Source organism: Alosa sapidissima, chromosome 16 (genome assembly GCF_018492685.1).
Source record: "Alosa sapidissima isolate fAloSap1 chromosome 16, fAloSap1.pri, whole genome shotgun sequence".
NCBI classification, from domain to species: Eukaryota; Metazoa; Chordata; class Actinopteri; order Clupeiformes; family Clupeidae; genus Alosa; species Alosa sapidissima.
This window is the reverse complement of record NC_055972.1, coordinates 19,495,475-19,517,357: the sequence shown is the minus strand read 5'-3', so window position 1 is coordinate 19,517,357 and position 21,883 is coordinate 19,495,475. Positions and strand designations below refer to the sequence as shown.

Here is a 21,883-nt window from a genome sequence, read left to right as displayed (position 1 = left end):
GTGAACTGATTCCCCCCAAAAATAATTACATCACAACTCCTGTTGCCTTTTTTGTCCGTTGCCTTTTTAGATACATTCAAACAGCTTTACTTCTGATAAAGTAGTCAAACAGAGTACATAGTGCGCATCCCCCTGTACCTAACTATGTACATACAAAATGTGTTCAACATTACCATCCCGCCCAGCAAGTTTGGAAAATCAGCCAATTCCCATATCAAAAGAGAATCAGGAACAAGTAAAAGGGAGATATACTAGTAATAATATTAAAAAAGGCTTCAGTTGTTTTCTTTAAAGTTGTAATGTTTTTCCTTTTTAAATGTTTATAGCGAGTTTTTTTTTCTTAAATACAAGTGGTAACAACCTTCCAAGGACAAACTTAGAAATTGAGACTACATTCAACTTCAGTAAAAAAAGAGATAGGAAAGAAATATAATTACATGTAGGAAAAATACTTTATTTGGTGAATCTTAAGGCATGTAAGACTGTGATCCCCAGTATCATAGAACACTGGGGCAACATGGGCTTGCTACATTCTCTAGCACGTGGTTGGAATCACAGAGTGACCGCGTGCAATAATAGATAACGAGAAGGAAAGGAGAAAAAAAAAAAAATACTTTTTTGGTTAATTGGTGATTTGTTTGAAAAATGTGGGATTTTTTTTGACTGGTGATATCTGATATGGATGTGTAAAAAAGTAAGGCTAGTTTGGACGGTCTTGGGTAAAAACAAAAAAACAAAATAGCAAAACAAAAACAAAGACAGGAAGAAAGAATAAACCCACATTGTTTGTACATTCTACTGACTCCACTAGAGAAACAAATCTAGGGATTCGCCAAGGACAGATAGGCCTTCCACAGCACAGACAAGCAACCTCCAGCAAATCACGCAAACTTTTGTTTGTTGTTTTTTAATAAACGTAAACAAGGAAACAAAAAATTAATGAAATAAATATCACATACAATATCTTAAATTAAGATTTTTTTTACTCATTTACAATAAAATAACGAAGTGAAGTTACAAAAGAGACCAAACAACAAAAAATATATATTACTGTGAGAAGAACATACACTCCACTTACTGTAGATTAATAATGGCGATCATAATTTAAACATAAAAGAATATATCTATTGCTTCATCATACTCGATAAATACAGTCTGGACAATTACCAATGTAGCCTATACTTTTCACAAGATAATAAATAAGTTAAATAGTCCATAGCCAGTTATGCACCGCTATGTAATCACTCAGAACTTCTAAAAAAATATATATCCAACCAACAGCAGTGATCTCCCGTACAAACCTCAACAAGAATGCTTGGACTAAGCAACAAACTACACACTACCCAACCAAACCACTGCGTGGCGCTGTGAACCAGGTAAAACTTTTGGAATGGAAGTTTTTAAGCTTTCAAGAAGAAAAAAAAATAATCACACATACTTTTGAAGCTGTGAAGCTGTTACACTTGTGTCAAGGCATATTCTTGGTAGGATGCAGGAAAATCTAAAACCGCTAGGTTTCTCTCGTTCGTAAAGAAAGAAAGATAGAAAGAAAAAAAAAAAGTCTTGTATACGACTCCGGAAACAGGTCTTGATAAGACCTAAAAAGACAGCAATCTGCTGCAGCTCAAAACATAAGTCACCGGTGGAATGCCTTCTATTGATAGCTACTTGTAGTTATCAAAAACATACAGACAAATGGACTAATGCCATATCAAAAAGACAAGACAATGTCATCTGTCTCTAAAGTTTTAAAGCAGATGTAATTCTGTCAAACGTTACACGTCGTCAGAGGTGTCACCGTCCAAAAACAGCGGTGAGTGCTGGAATTTCAAGTCCTCCTCATACTTAACAAGGTATAAAAAAAACAAACACACCACATGCAAAAGTGATCGAACTTAATCATCTGAAATCGACAGCCTGCTGAAGATTGGCAAACGTCTGCCGGCATCCAAACTGGGAGATTCGGAGCCGCTGAGACTTCCCGAAGAGCTTAGGGACCCGCTTGCATAGCTCTCCCGGTCTGAGATGGAGTCAGGGGGGCTGGGGGGCGAGTCGAACACCGGCGACTCAGAGAGGCGCTGCAGGGAGGACTGCAAGTGGCTCATGTTGTAGGGGGGAGAGGGAGGGCACACGGTCGAGAGGTTCCCAAAGTAAGCACCATTAGAGTGATTGGCGTAGTTGTTTTGAGCATGCACTGCCAGTGGAGCGAGTAAGGCTTTCAGTTCTTGCCCAGGGAAGGAGAAGGCACTGTTGATGCAAGCAAGAGTGTTTGGCGACACATCCTCGTAAAAGTTTTGGGGGCAAGAGTTGTTGGTGGATAGGGGTGGCGGGGTGCGGGATGTGGGGCTTTCAATGAGCGGCGAGTCAAGTCCGTGTTGGGTGGCAAAGCCGGAGAAGCTAAGGCTGTGGTGGAGCTTTGGTCTCTCCCTGAAGGCGCTGGGCTGTGGCATGTCCCTCTGGCCGTAGCCTCCGCACAGCTCCCGAGCAGACTTAGATTCTCCCTGCATGTTGGCGTTGGCCGGGGCTGGCCTGCGTTCGTCGGCATTGTGGATGAAGTGGCACCGTGGACCATATGGGCAGAAACCGATAGTGTGGAACGTGCGGCATGGCTCGGTTTTGTACTTGGGGTGGCGAGACAAACTCCTCAGCTCGTGGTAGCCGTGCGCGAACTGACACTTTTCCCCGTACTTGCACGCTCCATTCTCCTCGAATGGTCGGCATAGCTCTGTCTTATAGCGGGTGGAGTTGATCTGAGAGCCCGGCTTCTGCTGCAGAACCTGGAGCTGCTGGCTCCGGTCCCCGTTCTCGCTGTATGCACGGTCACGAAATTTGTTTTCCTTGTTCATGATGGCGGTGTTCGAGCTGCCATTCACCACCGAGCCCTCCTTCAAGTTGCTGTAGGAGCCCGCTGTGTACTTGTTGCTGTTGGTCACTGAATCCATGTTACTGGTCGAATTTCTGCGGAAAAATCCCGGGGTGTAGGAGCAGTTGCTGGAACTAGACGTTGTAACTGGAGCACCCACGGCTTTCTTGTCCAACATACTGTTGATGTGAATTGCGTTCATGTTGAGACTTTTCTCCTGCTGTGGACAAAAGCGACCAACAGGAAACCAGTTAGAAACTTAAGCAAACACACAAAATCAGTTCAAATAACACCAAAGTCATTCTATCTAACAAGTCTACTGCTATCTGCATGCACTGCTTAATACTAATTTGACTATTCCAATTTGGATTTGCAACTTTGATTTGCACTCAACTATGAAAATATGTCATGGTATGCAGTGCAGTTTGATTTCCAGCTAATGAGCTAGCCTTCGAACTTGGCTGTTGCACTGACTTTACGCTAGCAAACTTTTACGCAGTTGCAAACTTTTTACGCTAGCATGTTGCTCTGGAGTGAGAAGTTGCAAAAAGACGCGCATCTCCAAGGTAGTCTTGCTATATACCTTGTACAGCATGTCGATGTCGTAGAAAGCGGACAGGATGGTTGCAGACATTTCGTTTTCGGAACTTTTCTGCCGTAGTTGATCTCTCATGGGTGGACCGACCGGGATCCTTGGGCGCACAGCACACGAGGCAAACTATTTCTATGAATTTGCCACGACTGCTGTTTTTGGGAGCTCCGAGTTACGTGAAAGAACGGAATTCCAGAGGGTGATTGCTCACACTGCAAAGAGAAAAGGATAAGTTCCTCGTTTTGTGTTTCGTGTTTTTGTTATGGGATGTCCTTCCTCTGTGAAGTGCCGAGCTTGAATGCTGCAGTCGCTGAGTCTCTTCCGCACATGAATATAAACGCTTCGCAGCAGCAGTGTGTCGATGAGGGCGGAAAACTTGGGGGCAAAGTCACGCCCCTCTATTCGAAGGAAGCAGGAGTTCTTCTGGTTGGCCATCATCCACACCCCTCCTACAAGTTAGCTGGGCTCTCATTTCTCGTTCGTGATTCCTAAAAGCTGGGGGGTCGTAGATCAAACTCCACTGAGCAGCGGGAATGCATCCACATCTGCCTTTCCTAAACCCTACAGTCTCAGCCCACTATGATCATAATGCTCGAAGTTTTCGGAGAAAGTTTTGTCGAAGAATTACTGGACGCTCAACCATGGAGTGCTCATCTGTAGGCTGAATTGCGGTAGATAGAAAACAGGCTAGCTTCAGGGACTGATTTGTTAACAAGACGCAACAACTTTTCATTGTATCATTTTCTTCGTTTTGATACGAGTATGATTTCAACACTGTTCTCAACTCTCATATGTCTGCTTTGTTGCTTTCTCAACTCTCATATGTCTGCATTGCCTCCCCTTGCAATACAAACAAAAGTCGATTAAACAACCAGGGTCCCCGCGCGTAGGCTATATAAACTGTACCCTACCCACATACTTAGGGACTTTGGAAAGTAAGTCGATTAAATAAATAGCATGTTGCTGACGGTTTTCGAAATAGTAATAGTGTTGCACTTATGTTTCGTCTCGCTGCTATCAACAAGTAGGACAGACCAGATTCTCCTCGCTGTGTGCTCGTGTGTAAGAATGGAGGGAAAGGAGGAAAGTGGAGCATGCTGCTGGAGATCTAGAGTCTGCCACCGAGTAGCATTCCTTGGGTTACGGCGGTTGCATAATCAACAACTACACTGAGCAAAATTGTACATAGGTCCGATGTAGCCTACGATAAACAAGTTAGGAATAGAAATCCAGTGTTTCCCCTTGCACACATGGACCTGACCCAATTTCTAAAGTCTACCAAGTTTGCCAAACATAAAACTTGAATTGGCTTGGGGATTTTAATCAATCAAGACGGTTTAGCTAGTAACGCAATTAGGCAATATGTTCTACAATCTATCTATATAATCTATTGATATATATAATATCCATAATAGTATTGACCCAAACGTAAAGTTAGCATAAGAAGGCATATCAGTAACATCAGTAACTGTTACTAGTTTAGCAAGTGGGTGAGACAGATTTTAACTCATGTTCAAGTTCTTGGAAACTTGCAGTTGCTTTGTGAGCTCACAGTGACTGCTCGTCGTAGTAGCCTACTGTAAAGGCAAACAACAAGCTTCGAGCGAAATCATGTCAAGTCATCCAGAGGAATGCCTTGCAATCTCACGGTGTAACACTGCCCTCCACAGGCTGCAGAGCTCTCTGCATAACTAAGATACAGTCTTCAGCGCCACCCGAAGTGCGACATGAGAACACGTCCGAAATTCCACCTAATCTGCATTCATCCGCGGAACAAGTAAACATTCGTCACAGTAAAATAAGTAAACAATTAGGGCATGGTTTACACATCGTGCACGGGCAGAGTAAATACACGTTCACTTTAGTTTAGAAATGTTATGTTGATGGCACACGTATTACAATGACAGCAAACGCAAACGTCATGATTGAAACATCAAGGAACCCATTGAGCAAATACCCATCCGCCGAGGAAAAAGAGGAGAAAGAAAAAAAAAAACACCTCCCCTCGTCGCATACTGTTTTTTTTTTATTGGGGAACGCTCAAGCGCTCCAAAACATTACATCACTTTTACAGTAAAACAACATGGCCACTACAAGCGCCCGCGGCACAAGCAGCTGTCTCCACACTGAAGCGCGCACTGGACACAGGGGCTCTTGTGTGCTGCGTCGATTGCGTAACCGGGCATAGCAAGGGGCACATTCTACCCGATTTCTTTTTCTAGTAGCCTAACGCAGGGCGTATCGAAAAAATACCGCAGCTCAGCCTGAAGACAAAAATACCATGCGTACGAGAAATGTTCTGTATGGGGGGGAAAACAGGCGACGTGTGGAAGGATTGCGCGCCTGACCGTTATTATTTTGCTAGCTTCCATGTTGCTTTGCTCATGTGAATTTAAGTGAGTGCAACTCCCTTTCCTTTCCCCAGTGGCGTTTCTAGCTTGTATATCACGGACACAAAAATAAAAAATAATTTCGAACCTGATTTTATCCAGTGTTAAGGTTTCTGTGCTTGAAATGTATGCAAATTATTGTATATTGCAGTCGATAATGGATAATTTAGATATCAGGACACCTGCCATACAAAACAATATCAACTTGATGTAAATATCATTAGGAGGTTTTGAGGGGAAATCTATTTTTTTTATTTTTTTTATCATATTCACCTGTAATTTCCCTGCATTGGAAAAAAGTCCACATTTCCCTTTAGGACCTCCGTAAAGCTACCCCAAATGTAATGCTATCCCACATTTTGCAGCCGACCATGTTGCCCATAACAATATCCACCATAGCCCCTCACTGTACATAGCAATCAAAACTGGCCGCACAAAATGGTCATTCAGCGTAAGGGTCCTGATAGGGTGTTGGAGAGCAGTCCCTGTGCGAGTCTGGCCCTAAGGCCTGGGACTTGGAGAGATGGTGGGATTGGATTAGGTGAAGACATAACCTACTCAAGCTCAGGCACCCGGGGTCATTTTCCATCAGTTCAAATGAAAAAGCACACACACAAACAATCAGACACACACAGAGGAACCCCTGAGGCACTCAAATGGGATAAAAACAGCATTTTATTTGAATTAAAAACAGTCTAGGGACACATGGTTTGCATGACATGTTCATTTACAATATAACAGACTGGCTTTCTGAGAGACTCATCATGAACTAGCACACCCCTCTATACAGAATTATACTCCATCTACATACACAAAATGAAACCAACATCATCTACACGACAGTGAATTTGCAACCCCATTCTGTTTATAAGGAAGGCACTGGTTTGTGAACCACTGTTTCCAGCTGTGTTCCGCTCAGCAATTACACTAGTGGGTTAAGAATGTGCTGCTTCATTCGCTCATTATTCCTGGTCCAGGCCCAGATCTTGTCCAGATGAGGGCCAGAGGACGCAGCGGGAGCTGGAATCTTTCCTCCTTGTGAGACAGTGGGTTTAGGATATGTTCGCCTACTACAAGACGGTCCTCTTTAGATGGTGATTCATGGTGTTCAACCACTTGGAATAAAAAAAAATAAAAAAAACCTTACACTGGTGGTTTCAATTCCTCCCACTTGCATTCGGGCAGTTTGCGAAATTCATAAACACGGTTTCTGTGTAGACACGACCAGGTCTGACACGCAACGCACGTATCACACACACACATATAAATTTGGTTACAAAGTTGGTTACAGGTGTTTCCTAAACAGGCCTTCTTCTCTATTGTTTGCAAGAGCTGTGGGAGGCAGAGCGTGAGGTGCCCTCTGTCAGAAAGTCCTCGGAGCACATCTGAACTTTCCCGAAGCCTGAAGAGACTTAAGCTCAGAGGGGCTGAGCAGAAGAACGCACAGTTCCTGGCATGGCTCTCAAGAAAAAAAAAACTCCCAATCAGCATTTTCTGTCTGTCTGGTGAGTGTGAGACTTACTAACATACAGAGGTGTGTGTGTGTGTGTGTGGGGGGGGGGATTACAACACATCGAAACGGCAGTTTCCTTTTTTCCCCTTCCCTTTCCTGAAACTATTATCTAAACAAATTAGAGAGGTGAAGTCAAGATGCAAGATGGCGTCTTCATCAGTCCTCACTCACAAGCAGGGAAAAGTGGACCAAGGAGATTGTATGGTAATCTTAATCTTAAGCTTAATTAGAGCCATAAATATATGAAAAAAAAGAAAGGATGCATAAGGTACAAGCTTTTTCCCCAACCTATAAGCACAAGGCAATCAGGATTTGATGAACTAGTCTTTTCTTTGCCCCTGTTACGCATCACCTATGACTCTTCCCAGCTTTGTGTGTGCATGTAGGCTTTAAGCCACGTAGACTGATGACAGTGTGGGGGTGCACACAGTTGGCATTGGTGGCCCTCAGCTTAAGAGGGAGTCCTCCTGTAGCATTCCCAGAATCCCGAGCGCCAGGCCTGCCCGCTCTCTCTGCACGCTCAGCCTGGCGTGCTCGAGGGCGGCGGAGAACTGGGGCAGGGCGGGCAGTGCCACCAGTGCCTGCTCCGACGCCTGTGCCTGGGCTTGGGCCAGCTCGGACAACCGCCGCCGCTCGGCTGGAGGAACGCCCGCTGGACCCGCGGCCGACGCCAGCGCGGCCAGATGAGTGTGCAGCAGCCGGGCCCACTGAAGAGGCTCCGCCCACAGGTTCAGATCGCCCTTCTCAAAGAGGAACTCTTCATCCTGGTCAGGGGAGACAGGGCAACACCAATGAGTCTCCTGCTACGCTAAATCATGTCTTAGCTAACTGTAAAGGCTAATGTTAAACATTTTCATCACGCTTTCAATTTCCGAGTTGAACTTGAATGAAATTGAACGGGCAAAATAACATCATTTACTTGACCGAGTCTTTAATTCACACCAGCCCCGCACACTGTTAGACCAGCTGACCACTGACCCAAAGCTGCTTTGCTAACTTCCTCTTCCTGCCCGAGGCTGGCACCACCTGCCCCAGGGCCAGCAGGTCACATTCCCCCAGCGTGTGGGGGGGTGCACGCCAGGACCATGGCCGCTCGGACGCTAAGGGGCTTTAGATGAAAGGGCCAGCGGCGGTGTGCTGCGGCTCGGGTTGTGTAATCCCACAAGGGAAGGTGGACTCAGCTCCTCCACTGCTCTACTGTCTCGAGCGCATGACTAAGTCAACTACAGAACAGCTCCCATGAAAAATGACACCAGAGCTGACTGATGGGTTTTCACGATTCTATGATTACAATGTGCCAGTAATGAACAAACCATATTTACATGACTGAGCTCTGGTTCAGAATTTGTATGGGAAGGTATCAACATTACATCCCGAGTGTGGTTTGTGTGGTAGGACATCAGTGAAATTATGTTAAGAACTTCTCAAAACCCTGTGGACGTAATTTCTCTTTACTCTATTCCCGTTGTTGGTTGTTTATACAAATTGAACAGCACCATTTGTCCTCAAAGTTTACCACATTCACTTTGATTTCCTGAAATTCACGATCTTAGCAACTCCTGCTACATGTATGTTTAGCCAATCACTGACATTTCAACTGGTTGAACTATAACGCTGGAAATTATTTACAGCTGTGCTTGGTTTTCCATGTCATCCCTGGTGTGTTCAGGTCTCAGTAACCCCCCCAGCCAAACCCCAGACCTCCGGTCCAGAACTGTCCCCACTGTCCTCACCACATCAGTGTTCTCCTCTGCCCTCATGTCCGGCATACAGTCTCCCAGCAACCACTCGGTGAGGGTTGTTACGCCAACGGCCACCTGGTCCCACACCTGGAAGAGCTGGCAAAGCAGGGCCACACCCAGCTGTAGGGCCACAGGTGGGCATAGTGCCCCTGCCGCCACATCTGCATGAGAGGAGAGGGGGATGAGTGGATTGGAGAAAGAGAAGAGAGAGGAGGTGGAGAGAGAGAAGAACGCTGGGTTACATTATATGCAAGAGTATGCATTATGCTAGTTTGACTAGTCTGTAGGTGACAATGTGTATACCAGGAGGAAGGGAGAAGCATGCACACACCCTGCACACGTGGTGAATAGGAGCATGCCACAATGCAGAAATAAAGTCTGCACACTCTTAATGCTCTTCAGATATTTAATGCACAACATTTCATCCCACAGGCCTTCCTTTGATGCTCAGCTGTATAATTCAATTGTATGCCTCGCGCACTCTGGCTTAAGGTTATGCATTTGTGGTTATGTATTTTTGTTTGTTTATGCGTGCTTGTGTGTGTGTGTGTGTGTGTGTGTGTGTGTGTGTGTGTGTGTGTGTGTAAGTAATCAGTGAGACAGCTTTGTGGCTGGCTGGCTGGCTGGCCAGTGGTGCTGGAGGAAGCAGTGGACTGCTGTTTTCACTGGCTCCCAGATGAAACATCCAATAAAAGCAGATACTGCTGAGATATGGGTACAGAAGCAGAGCCAAGAGACAGCGCAGCCGCAATCACCTCTCAAGACAAAGAAGAAACATTGGCCAACGAACAAAGAGGAGAGAAGCTCATGTGAATTTTTTTCTTGAATTTCCCCTTGGGGATCAATAAAGTATCTATCTATCTATCTATCTATCTATCTATCTATCTATCTATCTATCTATCTATCTATCTGAATAACATTTTGTGTGTCTGTGTGTGTGTTGAGAGAAAGTGTGCAAGTGTGTGTGCCTGTTTGTGATGTGTGAGTGTGTGACGTTTGAGTGTATGTGTATGTGTGTGTGTGTGTTTGCATGCACGTGTTCTTAATGATAAACCTGGTTCCAATCTGTGCTTCAACTCAGGGTGAACATAATGTAAAACTGAGATAGGAGACTGATGTGTCTTTTTCTATATTTCTCTGGCCGAGCGTGTGTGGGTGGGGGTGTGTGTGTGTGTTCCCCTTTCTGAGAGGCCCACAGCTATTTTCTGGGAAACAAAACTATAACTCATCCAACCAATCACACACACACACACACACACACACACAAGATATATGTATGCACACGCACTCTCAGACATATCTCAAACATATGCACCCATAAAACCCACAATCCTCCAGCCGATAATGCTCGTTACTGGGTGGATGGGCAGAAGCAAGGGATATGGAGAGTGAGAGGGAGAGAGAGAAGAGATGAGAGAGAAAGGACGAGAGATGAGGGGAGCGGGGGAGGGGATGACGACCCTCACACTCGTTCACTCTCCCTGACGACTGCAAGCAAAGGTTTTAATGACCCCAGTTGTCCATGCATCAAAGAACTCCCCACCCTGTGTGTGAGTGTGTGTGTGTGTGTGAGCGCGTTTCAGTGTTTTGCTTCCAGGCCTTAACTAAACAACACCAGTGACTTCAAAAGCCAGTCGCGGCCTGTCAATCACAATGACACCCAGGCAGGATGCACAGTGACATGGCACCCTTTTCCCTCCACATCAGTGCTCTTTATAACACACACACACACACACACACCAATGTGTACCCACACACAAACATACATAAACGCTCACAAATAAACACATACCCGATCTCACAAACACACACACACAGATTAATGAGCACAAGATCCCTAAACAGGCGCCAATACAAAATCAATCTCACACATACACTCCCTCACACACACCTACAGAGTTGTTAGTGGTGGCTAGACTGCTGGTAGAGTGGGGGTGTTGGTTTTCAGTTGGGCTTAAGGTGAGATGCTGGGTGACGTTAAGGCTTCAAAAGCGCACAGACGTGTAAACTAAAACTCAAAAGAACTCCTCACTCACTGCAATTGAGAAAAGTGACAAGACCTCTTTTTTTTCCCCTCTCTCTGCTACGCCCCTGCAGTTTGTCGATCTGTAAGGGCTCTGATCTCTCGGTCTCACACACAGACACACACACACACACACACACACACAGGGCCTGAAAAGCTGGCCTGAGTCCAGCGGAGCTTAAGAGAAGGAGCGGCACAAAGCAGACATTAAGACATAATAGAAACTCAAGCCGCTCACGGCCTTGACATCCTTCTGAGGTTTCACACTCCTCCGCCACTACGGCCACGGCCCAAACGCTGCTCGTCTTACACTTCAGCCTTTCTTCTTGCCTTTCTTCTTTCTTTTTTTAAACATGGGGCGTGGGGGATTGCGTGCGTGTTTGTGTTTGTGTGTAAGAGTGTGACTAAACGTCCATATGCCTTCTTTTGCTAAATCAGGGAAAAGGGTGTGTGTGTGTGTGTGTGTGTGTGAGAGTGTGAGTGTGTGTGTGTGTGTGTAAGAGTGTGAGTGTGAGTGTGTGTGTCTCCAAACGTCTACAAGCCTCCCTGGCCAAATCAGTGAAACCATGCGCTGAGTGTGCTGATGCAATGATGAGCAGATGCAGAAGTGCATGGATGGCCTGAGAGAGGGAAGGAAGGAGAGGTGAGGACCAAGAGGAAGTGGATACTTGTCTGGCCGTGCTGCTGACCCAGGCAGATCTCTGCTGCCATCCCCACACTGGACACACAGGACTATACCTGAACTGTCCACTGAAGGCGTTTTTCAAGAACCCGTTCTGGAACCGGTTCCATTTAGAACTCTTTGAACCTTGGTGCTATCTATTGAACCAGCCCACATTTCCACCAGTTTAAAACCGAACCGTGGATGAGTCATCAACAATGGGTGTTGCATGCAAAACAAAAGTTAATGAGATGCATAAACGGGAGAATGATATGAACAGTTGCCCCATAAAAACGGCAGAAATTAGCTGTTTACAACGCTAGTCAACGTCTGCAGTGTAATGCTAGTTGGCTAGTTTTGTTTACTCATGGCAACAGTTGATATGGACAGAAAACTCTTGCTTTTAGCCTTCTCCCCTCTGAACTGTAAAGGGACATGCACACTCTGGTTCACAGGAAAAAATATTTTCTGGTTCAAGCTCCATTTGGTTGAAATGCTCCGACCGGTTCAAATGGGTTCGAACGGGAACGGAGCTGGTTTTCTGTTGGTGGAAAAGACCTATGAGAGACAGTCAAAGGAAATGTACTATCACACACACACACGCACACGCACACGCACACACGCATTCAAACACTGTCTCGGTTACACAAACAAAAGCCATGGCTGGACACAGGCAAACCTATACAGACACTTCACTCTCTACACGGAGTATGCATACAAGTATGTACATATCCATACTGCCTGAGAAACAGACACATCAATTCTAAGCATTGATTCTTAAACGTTTTGTCTGGCGACCCTCCAAAAAACATTGTCCAATCTCGTGGCAATAGTGTTATGTCACTGGTAAGCTTTGGCTTAAGCACTGGTTAACTTTTGTTATGGAAACACTGAATTGTAAGCTGACATGGGGCTACTGAATATCCAAGTCCAACATGTTAAGTCTAAAAATATTCAGAACATTTTCTTTAATTCAGACTGCAAATCATTTTGTGATTCCTCACATATTTATGGAGACCCCCAGTTTAAGAACTAGTAAGGTATGGGCAAGGAGGTGAAATACTAGCACATAAACACCCACCATACACATGCACTCTGAAGGGGACATAGAATAGCACACACACATGTTCATGGACACACACACAGACACACACACACACACACACACACACACACACACACACACACACACACACACACACACACACACACACACACACACACTCTGAGGCCATTCTGAGGAGCTAGTGATTCATCCTCACTGTGGCCTACTAACATGAATGTCGCTCAGTGCATTTTCATCCAGACGGTGGTTTCCTCCTCTGATTCTTCTAAACTCAATTCAATTCAATTCAATTCAAGAATGCATTATTGGCATGACAAGCTCACTTATATTGCCAAAGCAGTTATACAATAAATCTTAACACATACATGTCAGTAGATTTTCATAAGAATAAAATAAATAAATAGGTAAAAGTAAAATAAAATGCAGTGTATAATGCAGTGTGTGTGTGTGTGTGTGTGTGTCTATTTGTTGAATTAGGATTAAAATTAGGAATTTCTGAGTTAAATTTGTTGAAGAAAAGGTTTCTTGTTTGATCGAAGGATGTACATTGTAGGAGGAAGTGCATCTCTGTCTCGACCTCACCCATCATGCAGTAACCACATATTCTGTGTTCTTTTGGTTGCCATGATTTTCTGAGTCTTCCTTTTTAGATTTCCAATTTGTGGTCACTTAGCCTGTACTTGGTAAGGGTCAGTCTCTGTTTTCTATCTCTGACAGTATTAAGATATTCTGCTAATTTATATTCTCGGTTTAGGTCCAGATAGCATTGTAATCTACTTTGATTTTTAGTTTCTTCTTTCCAATATTCCAACTAGGATTCTTTACATTGTTTCATAATTTGGTTTACTCTGATTGGTTTTTGGAAAACAGTGTTGTTGTGAGACTGATCAGAGTGGGTGTGTGGCAAGGCAGTTAGTCTCTGCAACAAGTGATGTAGGGGACTTTTTTCTGGGTTCAGCTCTTGGGTTTGGAGGGCTTTAGAATGAAGGGTGTTTTGTGGGCTGGATTTAAGGTGATTTAGAAAATTGAGTGCTCTTTTGTTGATGTTAATGATTAGTGGGTATTTACCTAATTCTGCTCTACATGCATTTGTTGGTGTTTTTCTCTGTACTTGTAGAATGTATCTGCAGAACTCAGCATGTAGAGATTCTATTGTGTGTTTGTTCCAGTGAGTATAGCTATGATGACTGAGTGGACCCCATACTTCACTACCATACAGCGCAATGGGCTTCTAAACTCTCTCTCTCTCTTTCTGTCTCTCTCTCGGTCTCTCTCTCTGTCTCTCTCTCTGTCTACGGAGAGCTGTTGGGAAGTTTGTGAGGGGGAAGCCAGTCTCTGCCAGATTCCAGCGGGAAAAGTGAGCGCACTTCCCGTAACTTCTGTAATCGATCTGTGGGAGCCGCCGCCTGGAACTAATTAAAACGGCTCTCTCTCTTAAATAACGAGAATGAGAGAAAGAGAGAGAAGGAAAGAGAGAAGGAAAAAGAGAGAGATTTGCTAGGCAGAAAATCCTTCGCTTGAGACCTTGCAGCTGGGGGGTGTCAGATGTCCACAATATTGTGTGTGTATGTGCATTTGTGTGTGTGTGTGTGTGTGTGTGTGTGTGTGTGTGTGTGTGTGGGTGAGCGAGAGAAGGGTGGGAGGTAGTTTCAGAAAAACCCAATGAAATCAGAGTGATCTATGGCTTTGCTGGTGTCATGCTTTATATTGGCCTCTTTATCTCCCTGCATGTGTGTGTATGTGTGTGTGTGTGTGTGTGTGTGTGTGTGTGTGTGTGTGACACACTCTTTTTCTTTTTTTGGCACAAACACACACATGCTCACATTCTGGCCCAGGTACACCAGATAAGTGTTCTTCCTCTTCATTCTGAATTTATGCGCACACACACACACACACACACACACACACACACACACACACACACACACACAAACACACACGTTAATGAGATCTTAAATGTGATCTGGTTGAGGCTAATGAAAGCCAGATGTTCAGTAGTGACAGGGGAAGGTCCGAGTTAAAAGCCCTCCTCACATCACCTTCCACTCCCACAGCACAGTTCTCAAGCCCTCACGTCTCTTCATTAGATTAAACCTCAGTGGCCAAATCACTGACCGCTCTCCTGAGATAGCACTGTGGTCAGTGTGTGGGTGTGTGCGTATGTGTGTGTCAACATATGCAGTTGTACAAAGGACATCATGTACTTAGACACACATACTGTATATACACACAGACGCAGGCAGACACAGACACAGACACACACACACACACACACACACACACACACACACAGACAGTACAGAGGTACAGGATGTTTTGAGGGGAGAGAGAAGGTGCGAAAGAGAAACACTCGTTTACAGCCCTAACTTCCTCCTGTGGCTCACGGGAATCAGGAAATGAAAGCAGGCACACAAACTGTGTAAGTGAGTGTGTGTGTGTGGACACCAAATGCCCAGCACAAGCCCTTTAACATAAAGCTAAAGCCGAAAACGAAACGGGTTCAAAACAAACACTGAGCGAGAGCCGTAAAGTCAACCTGACCTGGGGATGCTGTAGAAGCCACAGGTTTCATAACCAGACACACACACACACACAAACAGACTTTACATACTGCAAAATTCTTGCACACAAAGTACTTGCCCCATTTTAATGCTGCCTTTGTAAGGTGATCCTCCACTTTGTCTTGTGCAGAACTACTGATCAGTTAGGTCATTGAAATGGCATGTCCTTGACCCATCATCTCTGGCATTCATTATAGGACAAAACCAGTGAAGCATGAACACACATACAAACACACACACACACACACACACACACACACACACACACACACACGCACACGAACACAGAGCCGAGGAGTGAGGATGAGACATTAAAAACATAGCCCACGGGGCTGACAGATGTTTGACAGTGCATTACGCCGCAAGAATGTGCCGGAAAACCCCAAACGACGCTGACCTCCAACCCGACCCGTGGCGGTGGGGCGGGCGGTGTGGGCGGCAGCGACAGGCAGCCCAGCGCCGACAGAGGAAAGGCCCGGCCAGGAAGCCGGCCGGGCACGAGTGGGGCCAATTTAGCAGGCAAAGCCACAAGAGAGACTCGGGCCTTGTTTACTTTTCCCCGCGGCCACGGTCCACTCACACGCTACGCCGGCAGCCATCAGAGCCGTGCCGCACCCTCACCGCAGCACTGACCCCTCATATGTGCTGACGAGTGTGTGAGTGTGTGTGTGTGTGTGTGTGTGTGAGTGTGTGTGAGTGTGTGTGAGTGTGTGTGAGTGAGTGATGCCCACTTTGCTGCGTCAGCATGTTCTGAGCCCCCATCTGAAAGAAAAGCCACCGCTGCCTGCTACCCAGCAGAAGGAGAACAGCCAGAGGACTTGTCTGAGTGTGCATCTTTGTGTGTGTGTGTGTGTGTGTGTGTGTGTGTCTGTCCGTGAGGTTTCTTTTCAAAGGAACACACTCATCTCCAGCTTCCTCTTCCATACAATGGCTCGTCTGTGCACCTCCTTGACTAAAAACAGGGTGGGGTTGGCTCGGTCTGATGATGCGATCAGAACGAGACAAACTGAGCAGGGTGGGCTGTTGCGGCAGACCGCTGTTCGTGGGAGGAAGGGCAATGGGTCAGAGCTGTTATTAATGATGATGGAGAACTCAGATGTGTGCTTTGTCCGAGGACCAAGACAGTCTCTAGTGTCTTAGGAATTGAGTATAATCCAATGACATGCATTGCAATATACATCATTAATAAAGACTTTTCACTCCATTGAAATGTGTTCTACAACTTCCCAACTATTAGCAAGGTTTATACATTAATTTTGCAAAATTTCTTCAGCTATGAGGTTAATACACGGGGGCAGTTAACATGGTAATAATATGGTTTTGTTTTTTTAACTTGCATAAAACAAGCGTTTAATACACAATGTGGCTAATACACAGAAAATTACTGTATCAATTCCATTGGTTTCAGTCTGCAGCATCATAAGCAAAATATAACTATATTGGTACTTCAATCAGTGTTCACATGAACCACAATACTCCTGGCAAGAGCAGAGAGACAAACCATGTCTACACTGTTCTGTTTTCATATGAATCCGCAACATTTTGTTACGATTACGCCTCAATCTACACTACTGTGGTTTTTTCCGAGGCCTTGAAACACTGTTGCCATTGGAAACACTGGCTCCGTTTTAGTTTGAAAACTCTGGTTTAACGTTTTTAATATGGATGGGGAATTCTGCAAACATCTGAAAAAGACGACTTGAATACACACACACTCTCTTCCAGTCTCTTTCTTTAATTTGTCATTTTCCTATGAAGCTACTGTTCTCGGAAGGACCCTTTTAGGACCCTTTCCTGGAAGAAAACAATGGGAAATCAGCTGTGTAATTACCCATGACTACCAATGCTACGGACATGGATAACGAAAGGGGCGTGCCATGACGAAATGAGTCCAGTTCGACAAAATTAAAAAAAAATGGGTTTATTGGACATTCATAATCCACAGACCTTAGGGTTTAAAACAAGAGGTCATTTGTTCAATTCCGTTTAGCCAACCCAGAGATATTGGCCAAAATGTAAAAGCTATCCTCATCTCAGCAAAAAAACAAGTTTTGAGAAAATCAGCTTTAAAGTATGTGAAGTGTAAATGAGCATATTATGTATATTTCCTCTCAACCAATCACCAAAGATTGAATTGCTTCATAATCCGAAAAGATCCGAACTACACAGCACAGCTTCTAAATGCTCCATTCACGCAGACGGTAAAAATTGTGAGGCATTTGTAGTTAACTATAACTTGTGAGGTAGCCTATAATGTTCGATCAACTTCTGAAGACGACAAGGACAACAATAGCCTAATGCTTAAAACCTCCTCGTTCAGACGCTTGCTGTATGAGAACAGGAAAGTTTCCGTTTTCTTTGGTCTGACAACTTTGTGTTTTGGCCTCTTCAAGAAGTCATCATAAATAGGTTATCCACTCGTAATTATTATGAAGAAAATTTCTATTTTAGCCAAGATATTTAGGAGGAGAAACAGCAACCTAAACATACAGTTGTTGCTGACCAGATTTTTCACGAAAATTGCACTCAATTGGTCCGATTCAATGTTTTGGAGTTGGCGGCCTATTTAAAAACAAAAACATTAGACTATGCATTAAGGAATGTGTTCGTGGTGAAATTAGAAAATACATAATTTAGTCATTTTTCGACCCTCTCTGCATTAAAATCTCTATATCTCAAAATGGATTTCCGCGACATAGGACTCATTTCGTTGTGGCATGACCCAAATTCTAAGCTTTTGCTAAATTCTGCATTCTACAAGGCTATATCTGCCTAAATATGCAGATGGGGAGCAATCATTTCAACATTTTTGACCAATGCTACAAGAGATCGGGGTCATGGGATATGTGTTCTCGGAGTGTAATCTAGACAGAGAACGTATCTGATACAGAGATGAATACTCTCCTATAGACAGAGATCGTTTCAGCTTTAAAACTCAGATTGTGTGTGTGAATGTGTATGTGTGATCACAGGTCCATCTTCAGGCTACATCTACACTATTTCTTTTGAAGCCTGAGGATGGACGTCAGTCCTCACACACACACACATATCTCTCTCTCTCTCACACACACACACACATCCATTTCAAAGGCTAAGAGTTGTCACGCCAGCCCAGTTCCGCACCTCGGGTCTTTAGTAGTGCTATGTGAGGTCGTAAACACACCCCTCCCCCCCCCCACACAGCTCTATCAGCTCCAATCTGGTGGCCAAGCAGACTCAGTGACTGGGCTTCATACAGAGAGACCTGGAGAGCACAGACTCACAGGCTGCTGATAAGAACCTGTGTCAGTGTGTGTGTGTGTGTGTGTGTGTGTGTGTGTGTGTGTGTGTGTGTGTGTGTGTGGCGTGAGAGGGAGAGAGGCCAGGAAACAAGATAGCAGCATTCACATATGTATATCTCTGTGTGAGTGTATATAGGTAGGTATAAGTATAAGTATATATACTCTTTTGATCCCAAGAGAGAAATTTGGTCTCTGCATTTATCCCAATCCGTGAATTAGTGAAACACACTTAGCACACAGTAAACACACAGTGAGGTGAAGCACACACTAATCCCGGCGCAGTGAGCTGCCTGCAACAACAGCGGCAGTGAGGGGTTAGGTGCCTTGCTCAAGGGCACTTCAGCCAAGTCCGAAGCGCTAACCAGTAGGGCACGGCTGCCCCAGGTGTGTGTGTGTGTGAGAGAAAGAGAGGCACTGTGCACAAAAATGTGTGCAGTGCTATGCAGCGCTAAAGGTGTGTGTGTGTGTGTGTGTGTGTGTGTGTGTGTGTGTGTGTGTGTGTGTGTGTGTGTGTGTGTATTGGCAACAGGTTAGCAACTTTGGCCTTTGGGAAACGCGCCCCAGGACACCAGGGCAACCAGCCACGCCTAGTGACATGCACTGAAGTACTGACAATCAAACAAAGAAACAACAAACATAGAAGAACAAATGTCTAACGCCACCATTTATTTCCTTATTTTAAACATTTCAAAAGTGTCTTCCTAAGTCTCTGGTGTCTAGCGATTCATGCAGCTCTCCTAGCGGTGTGTAGTGGTGTGTACCTGAGTGCACAGCGCTGAGCAGGTCCCGGGGAGTGCTGCAGATGTAGTGGGAGGCTCGGTCTCGGACCTCCTGCTCCTCATCCTGCAGCAGCGTAAACACACTCTGCCACAGAGCCACCGTGTGTGAGATACCTACAACACACACACACACACACACACACACACACACACACACACACACACTATCAGATATGATCGTATCATTACCGTCTCCACGCATACACTTACGCAAGACATGTCAGATTATGTGTACATGTAACAACGTCTTGGCCACATGTGGGGCCAACCAGTGATGGCTGATACAGAGAAACACACCAGATCTCCAGTTGTTTTTCTGCAGCAGTTGCAGTTCTCTTGTGAACAGTAACAGTGTCAGTTACAGGCATGCACACACTCACATACACAAACATACACACCGGTTGTGGTGAAGATCAGCAAAGAAAATGCCAGTAAGCAAAAAGGGTGTGGCCTTCACAAACATATGAGACAGAACCATACACTGAAGCAGGTGCAGAAGGTTAAGCAACACACTTGCAGAAACAAACACACTGCACCTTGGACAGGCTATACATTTACAGGAACAGACATGCATGCACACCCACACACACACACGTCCACGGCTTCACACAAGCATCCACACACACACACACACACACACACAAATGCACGCATTCACAACAAACACACACACACACTCTAACCCAGTGGTAACATGGAGCTGGTTAATAAGCAGGGTGTCGTCTCCACCAGCATGTCTGCAGTGATGAGTTTGACTTCAGTGGGCTGATCCTCCATGCAACCCTGCCTCAGCAGCGCCCCCCACAGGCCGAGACACGCCACTGTGGCGCCATTCAGCTCCTGGAAGACATGCCCATGAACACACCATCACACATAGCCTCCACACTGGCCCTGTCATTAAAGCCCCCTACACCATCACACATAGCCTCTACACTGGCCCTGTCATTAAAGCCCCCTACACCATCACACATAGCCTCCACACTGGCCCCGTCTCCCTCCATATCCCCTACACCATCACACATAGCCTCCACACTGGCCCTGTCTCCCTCCATATCCCCTACACCATCACACATAGCCTCCACACTGGCCCTGTCTCCCTCCATATCCCCTATAGTCTATATGAACATGTCCTCCTGGTGCAGAGGTCTGCATGTGCTCTCTCTCCCTCTGGTCCTCACCGCCCCCTTACCTGTGCGCTCTCCTCCACCAGGTGCACCACCAGCCGCGAGGCCAGCGTGAGCGAGGCACAGTAGAGGTCCACACTGAAACACACACACACACACACACGCACGCACACACACGCACGCACGCGCACACACACGCGCGCACACACACACACACACACAATTAGATATAGTTAATATAGATCCATTTGAAATTAGTCGACAAACATGAATTAGTTTGTGTGTAAGCATGTGTGTGTGTGAGTGTTTTATAAATATATATATATAATTCATTATTGGCAAGAGATCAAATCAAAGGCATCTCGATAATAGAAAACTAAATAAACTAATTTAACAAGCACTAGCTGCTACAGACTTGTCCAATCAGTTGGCTACACACTCTGTATTCCTTTTATACGTTTTTATAATATTTTTTCTTTTAATAGGGTTTTGCCTTCTTAGGTTTGGTCGATGAGTAGTAAACGTTAGGAGTCCTGTGATGATTGTGTGTGTGGCCCGGGTCTTTCCAACGCAGTTCTGTGGAGCCGAGTGCTGGTCATAGCTTTACACATGTATGGACTGGACATGTATGAGTCACGCCACGAGTACACATTTATGGACTGGACATGTATGAGTCACGCCACGTGTCTTCTGCCTCGCCTCTCAACAGATGGGCATAAAAAACAACCTTACCAAAATATGTCTGCCTTCCGCCCCACACACACACACACACACACACACACACACACACACACACACACACACACACACACACACACACACACAGAACAGGCCTATGTTCAGGTTGTGGCTGAGTGGGGGGAAACCCTTTGTAATATGATCATACCCAGCATATAGGCTACTGGCCGGAGACATACAGAGGCTCTCACACACTCAAACACTCACACACACAGAAGACTGTATGTAACTCAGAGCCTAAATCTACTGCAACCATCTCTACAAAACTCGGCGAGGACACACCTGTTACCAGGTGCACCTCACACACACCAACCAATACACACACACACACACACACACAGGCGCACACACAGGCACACACACAGGCACACACACACTGTGGTGCCTCTCTGCCTGAGTAAATCAATATCCTTCATCACCTGGATCTGAATGCGTGACGGACAACGTCAGGAAAAGCCCCTTGCCACAGGAATGCACAAGAGAGAGAAAGAGAGAGAGAGAGTGTGTGTGTGTGTGAGAGAGGGTGGGGGTCTTTCATGAGAAGGGGGCT

At 45.3% G+C, this 21,883-nt stretch overlaps 2 protein-coding genes across 5 annotated transcripts in view; both read right to left on the bottom strand.

Moving 5' to 3' along the window:
- Positions 1 to 433: 433 nt before the first annotated feature.
- Positions 434 to 3,791, bottom strand: zfp36l2 (zinc finger protein 36, C3H type-like 2). Its single transcript, XM_042065742.1, has 2 exons — positions 3,447 to 3,791; positions 434 to 3,083 (listed from the first exon to the last, which is right to left on the bottom strand). The coding sequence occupies exons 1-2, from the start codon at positions 3,534 to 3,536 to the stop codon at positions 1,896 to 1,898; spliced, it is 1,278 nt and encodes a 425-aa protein (XP_041921676.1). The 5' UTR covers positions 3,537 to 3,791; the 3' UTR covers positions 434 to 1,895.
- A 2,325-nt stretch (positions 3,792 to 6,116) lies between these two features.
- thada (THADA armadillo repeat containing) overlaps positions 6,117 to 21,883 on the bottom strand; it is a 92,630-nt gene continuing 76,863 nt past the window's right edge. For 2 of the 4 annotated variants that reach the window (XM_042065733.1, XM_042065732.1), the window contains 5 exons: positions 20,661 to 20,733; positions 20,155 to 20,311; positions 19,454 to 19,585; positions 9,092 to 9,261; positions 6,117 to 8,122 (listed from right to left, as the gene is read on the bottom strand). In XM_042065733.1, coding sequence (XP_041921667.1) covers positions 7,805 to 8,122; positions 9,092 to 9,261; positions 19,454 to 19,585; positions 20,155 to 20,311; positions 20,661 to 20,733 — 850 coding nt within the window. In that variant the 3' untranslated portion in view covers positions 6,117 to 7,804. The remainder of the gene's footprint in view (positions 8,123 to 9,091; positions 9,262 to 19,453; positions 19,586 to 20,154; positions 20,312 to 20,660; positions 20,734 to 21,883) is intronic. The other 2 variants (XM_042065734.1, XM_042065735.1) reach the window with 1 other exon arrangement.

What these genes read in the sequence shown, in the direction of transcription:
- zfp36l2 (XM_042065742.1), bottom strand. Translation starts at nt 3,536, where the DNA reads ATGAGAGATCAACTACGGCAGAAAAGTTCCGAAAACGAAATGTCTGCA. An exon ending in ACATCGACATGCTGTACAAG is followed by an intron (nt 3,084 to 3,446) that starts GTATATAGCAAG and finishes TTTTGTCCACAG; the next exon opens with CAGGAGAAAAGTCTCAACAT.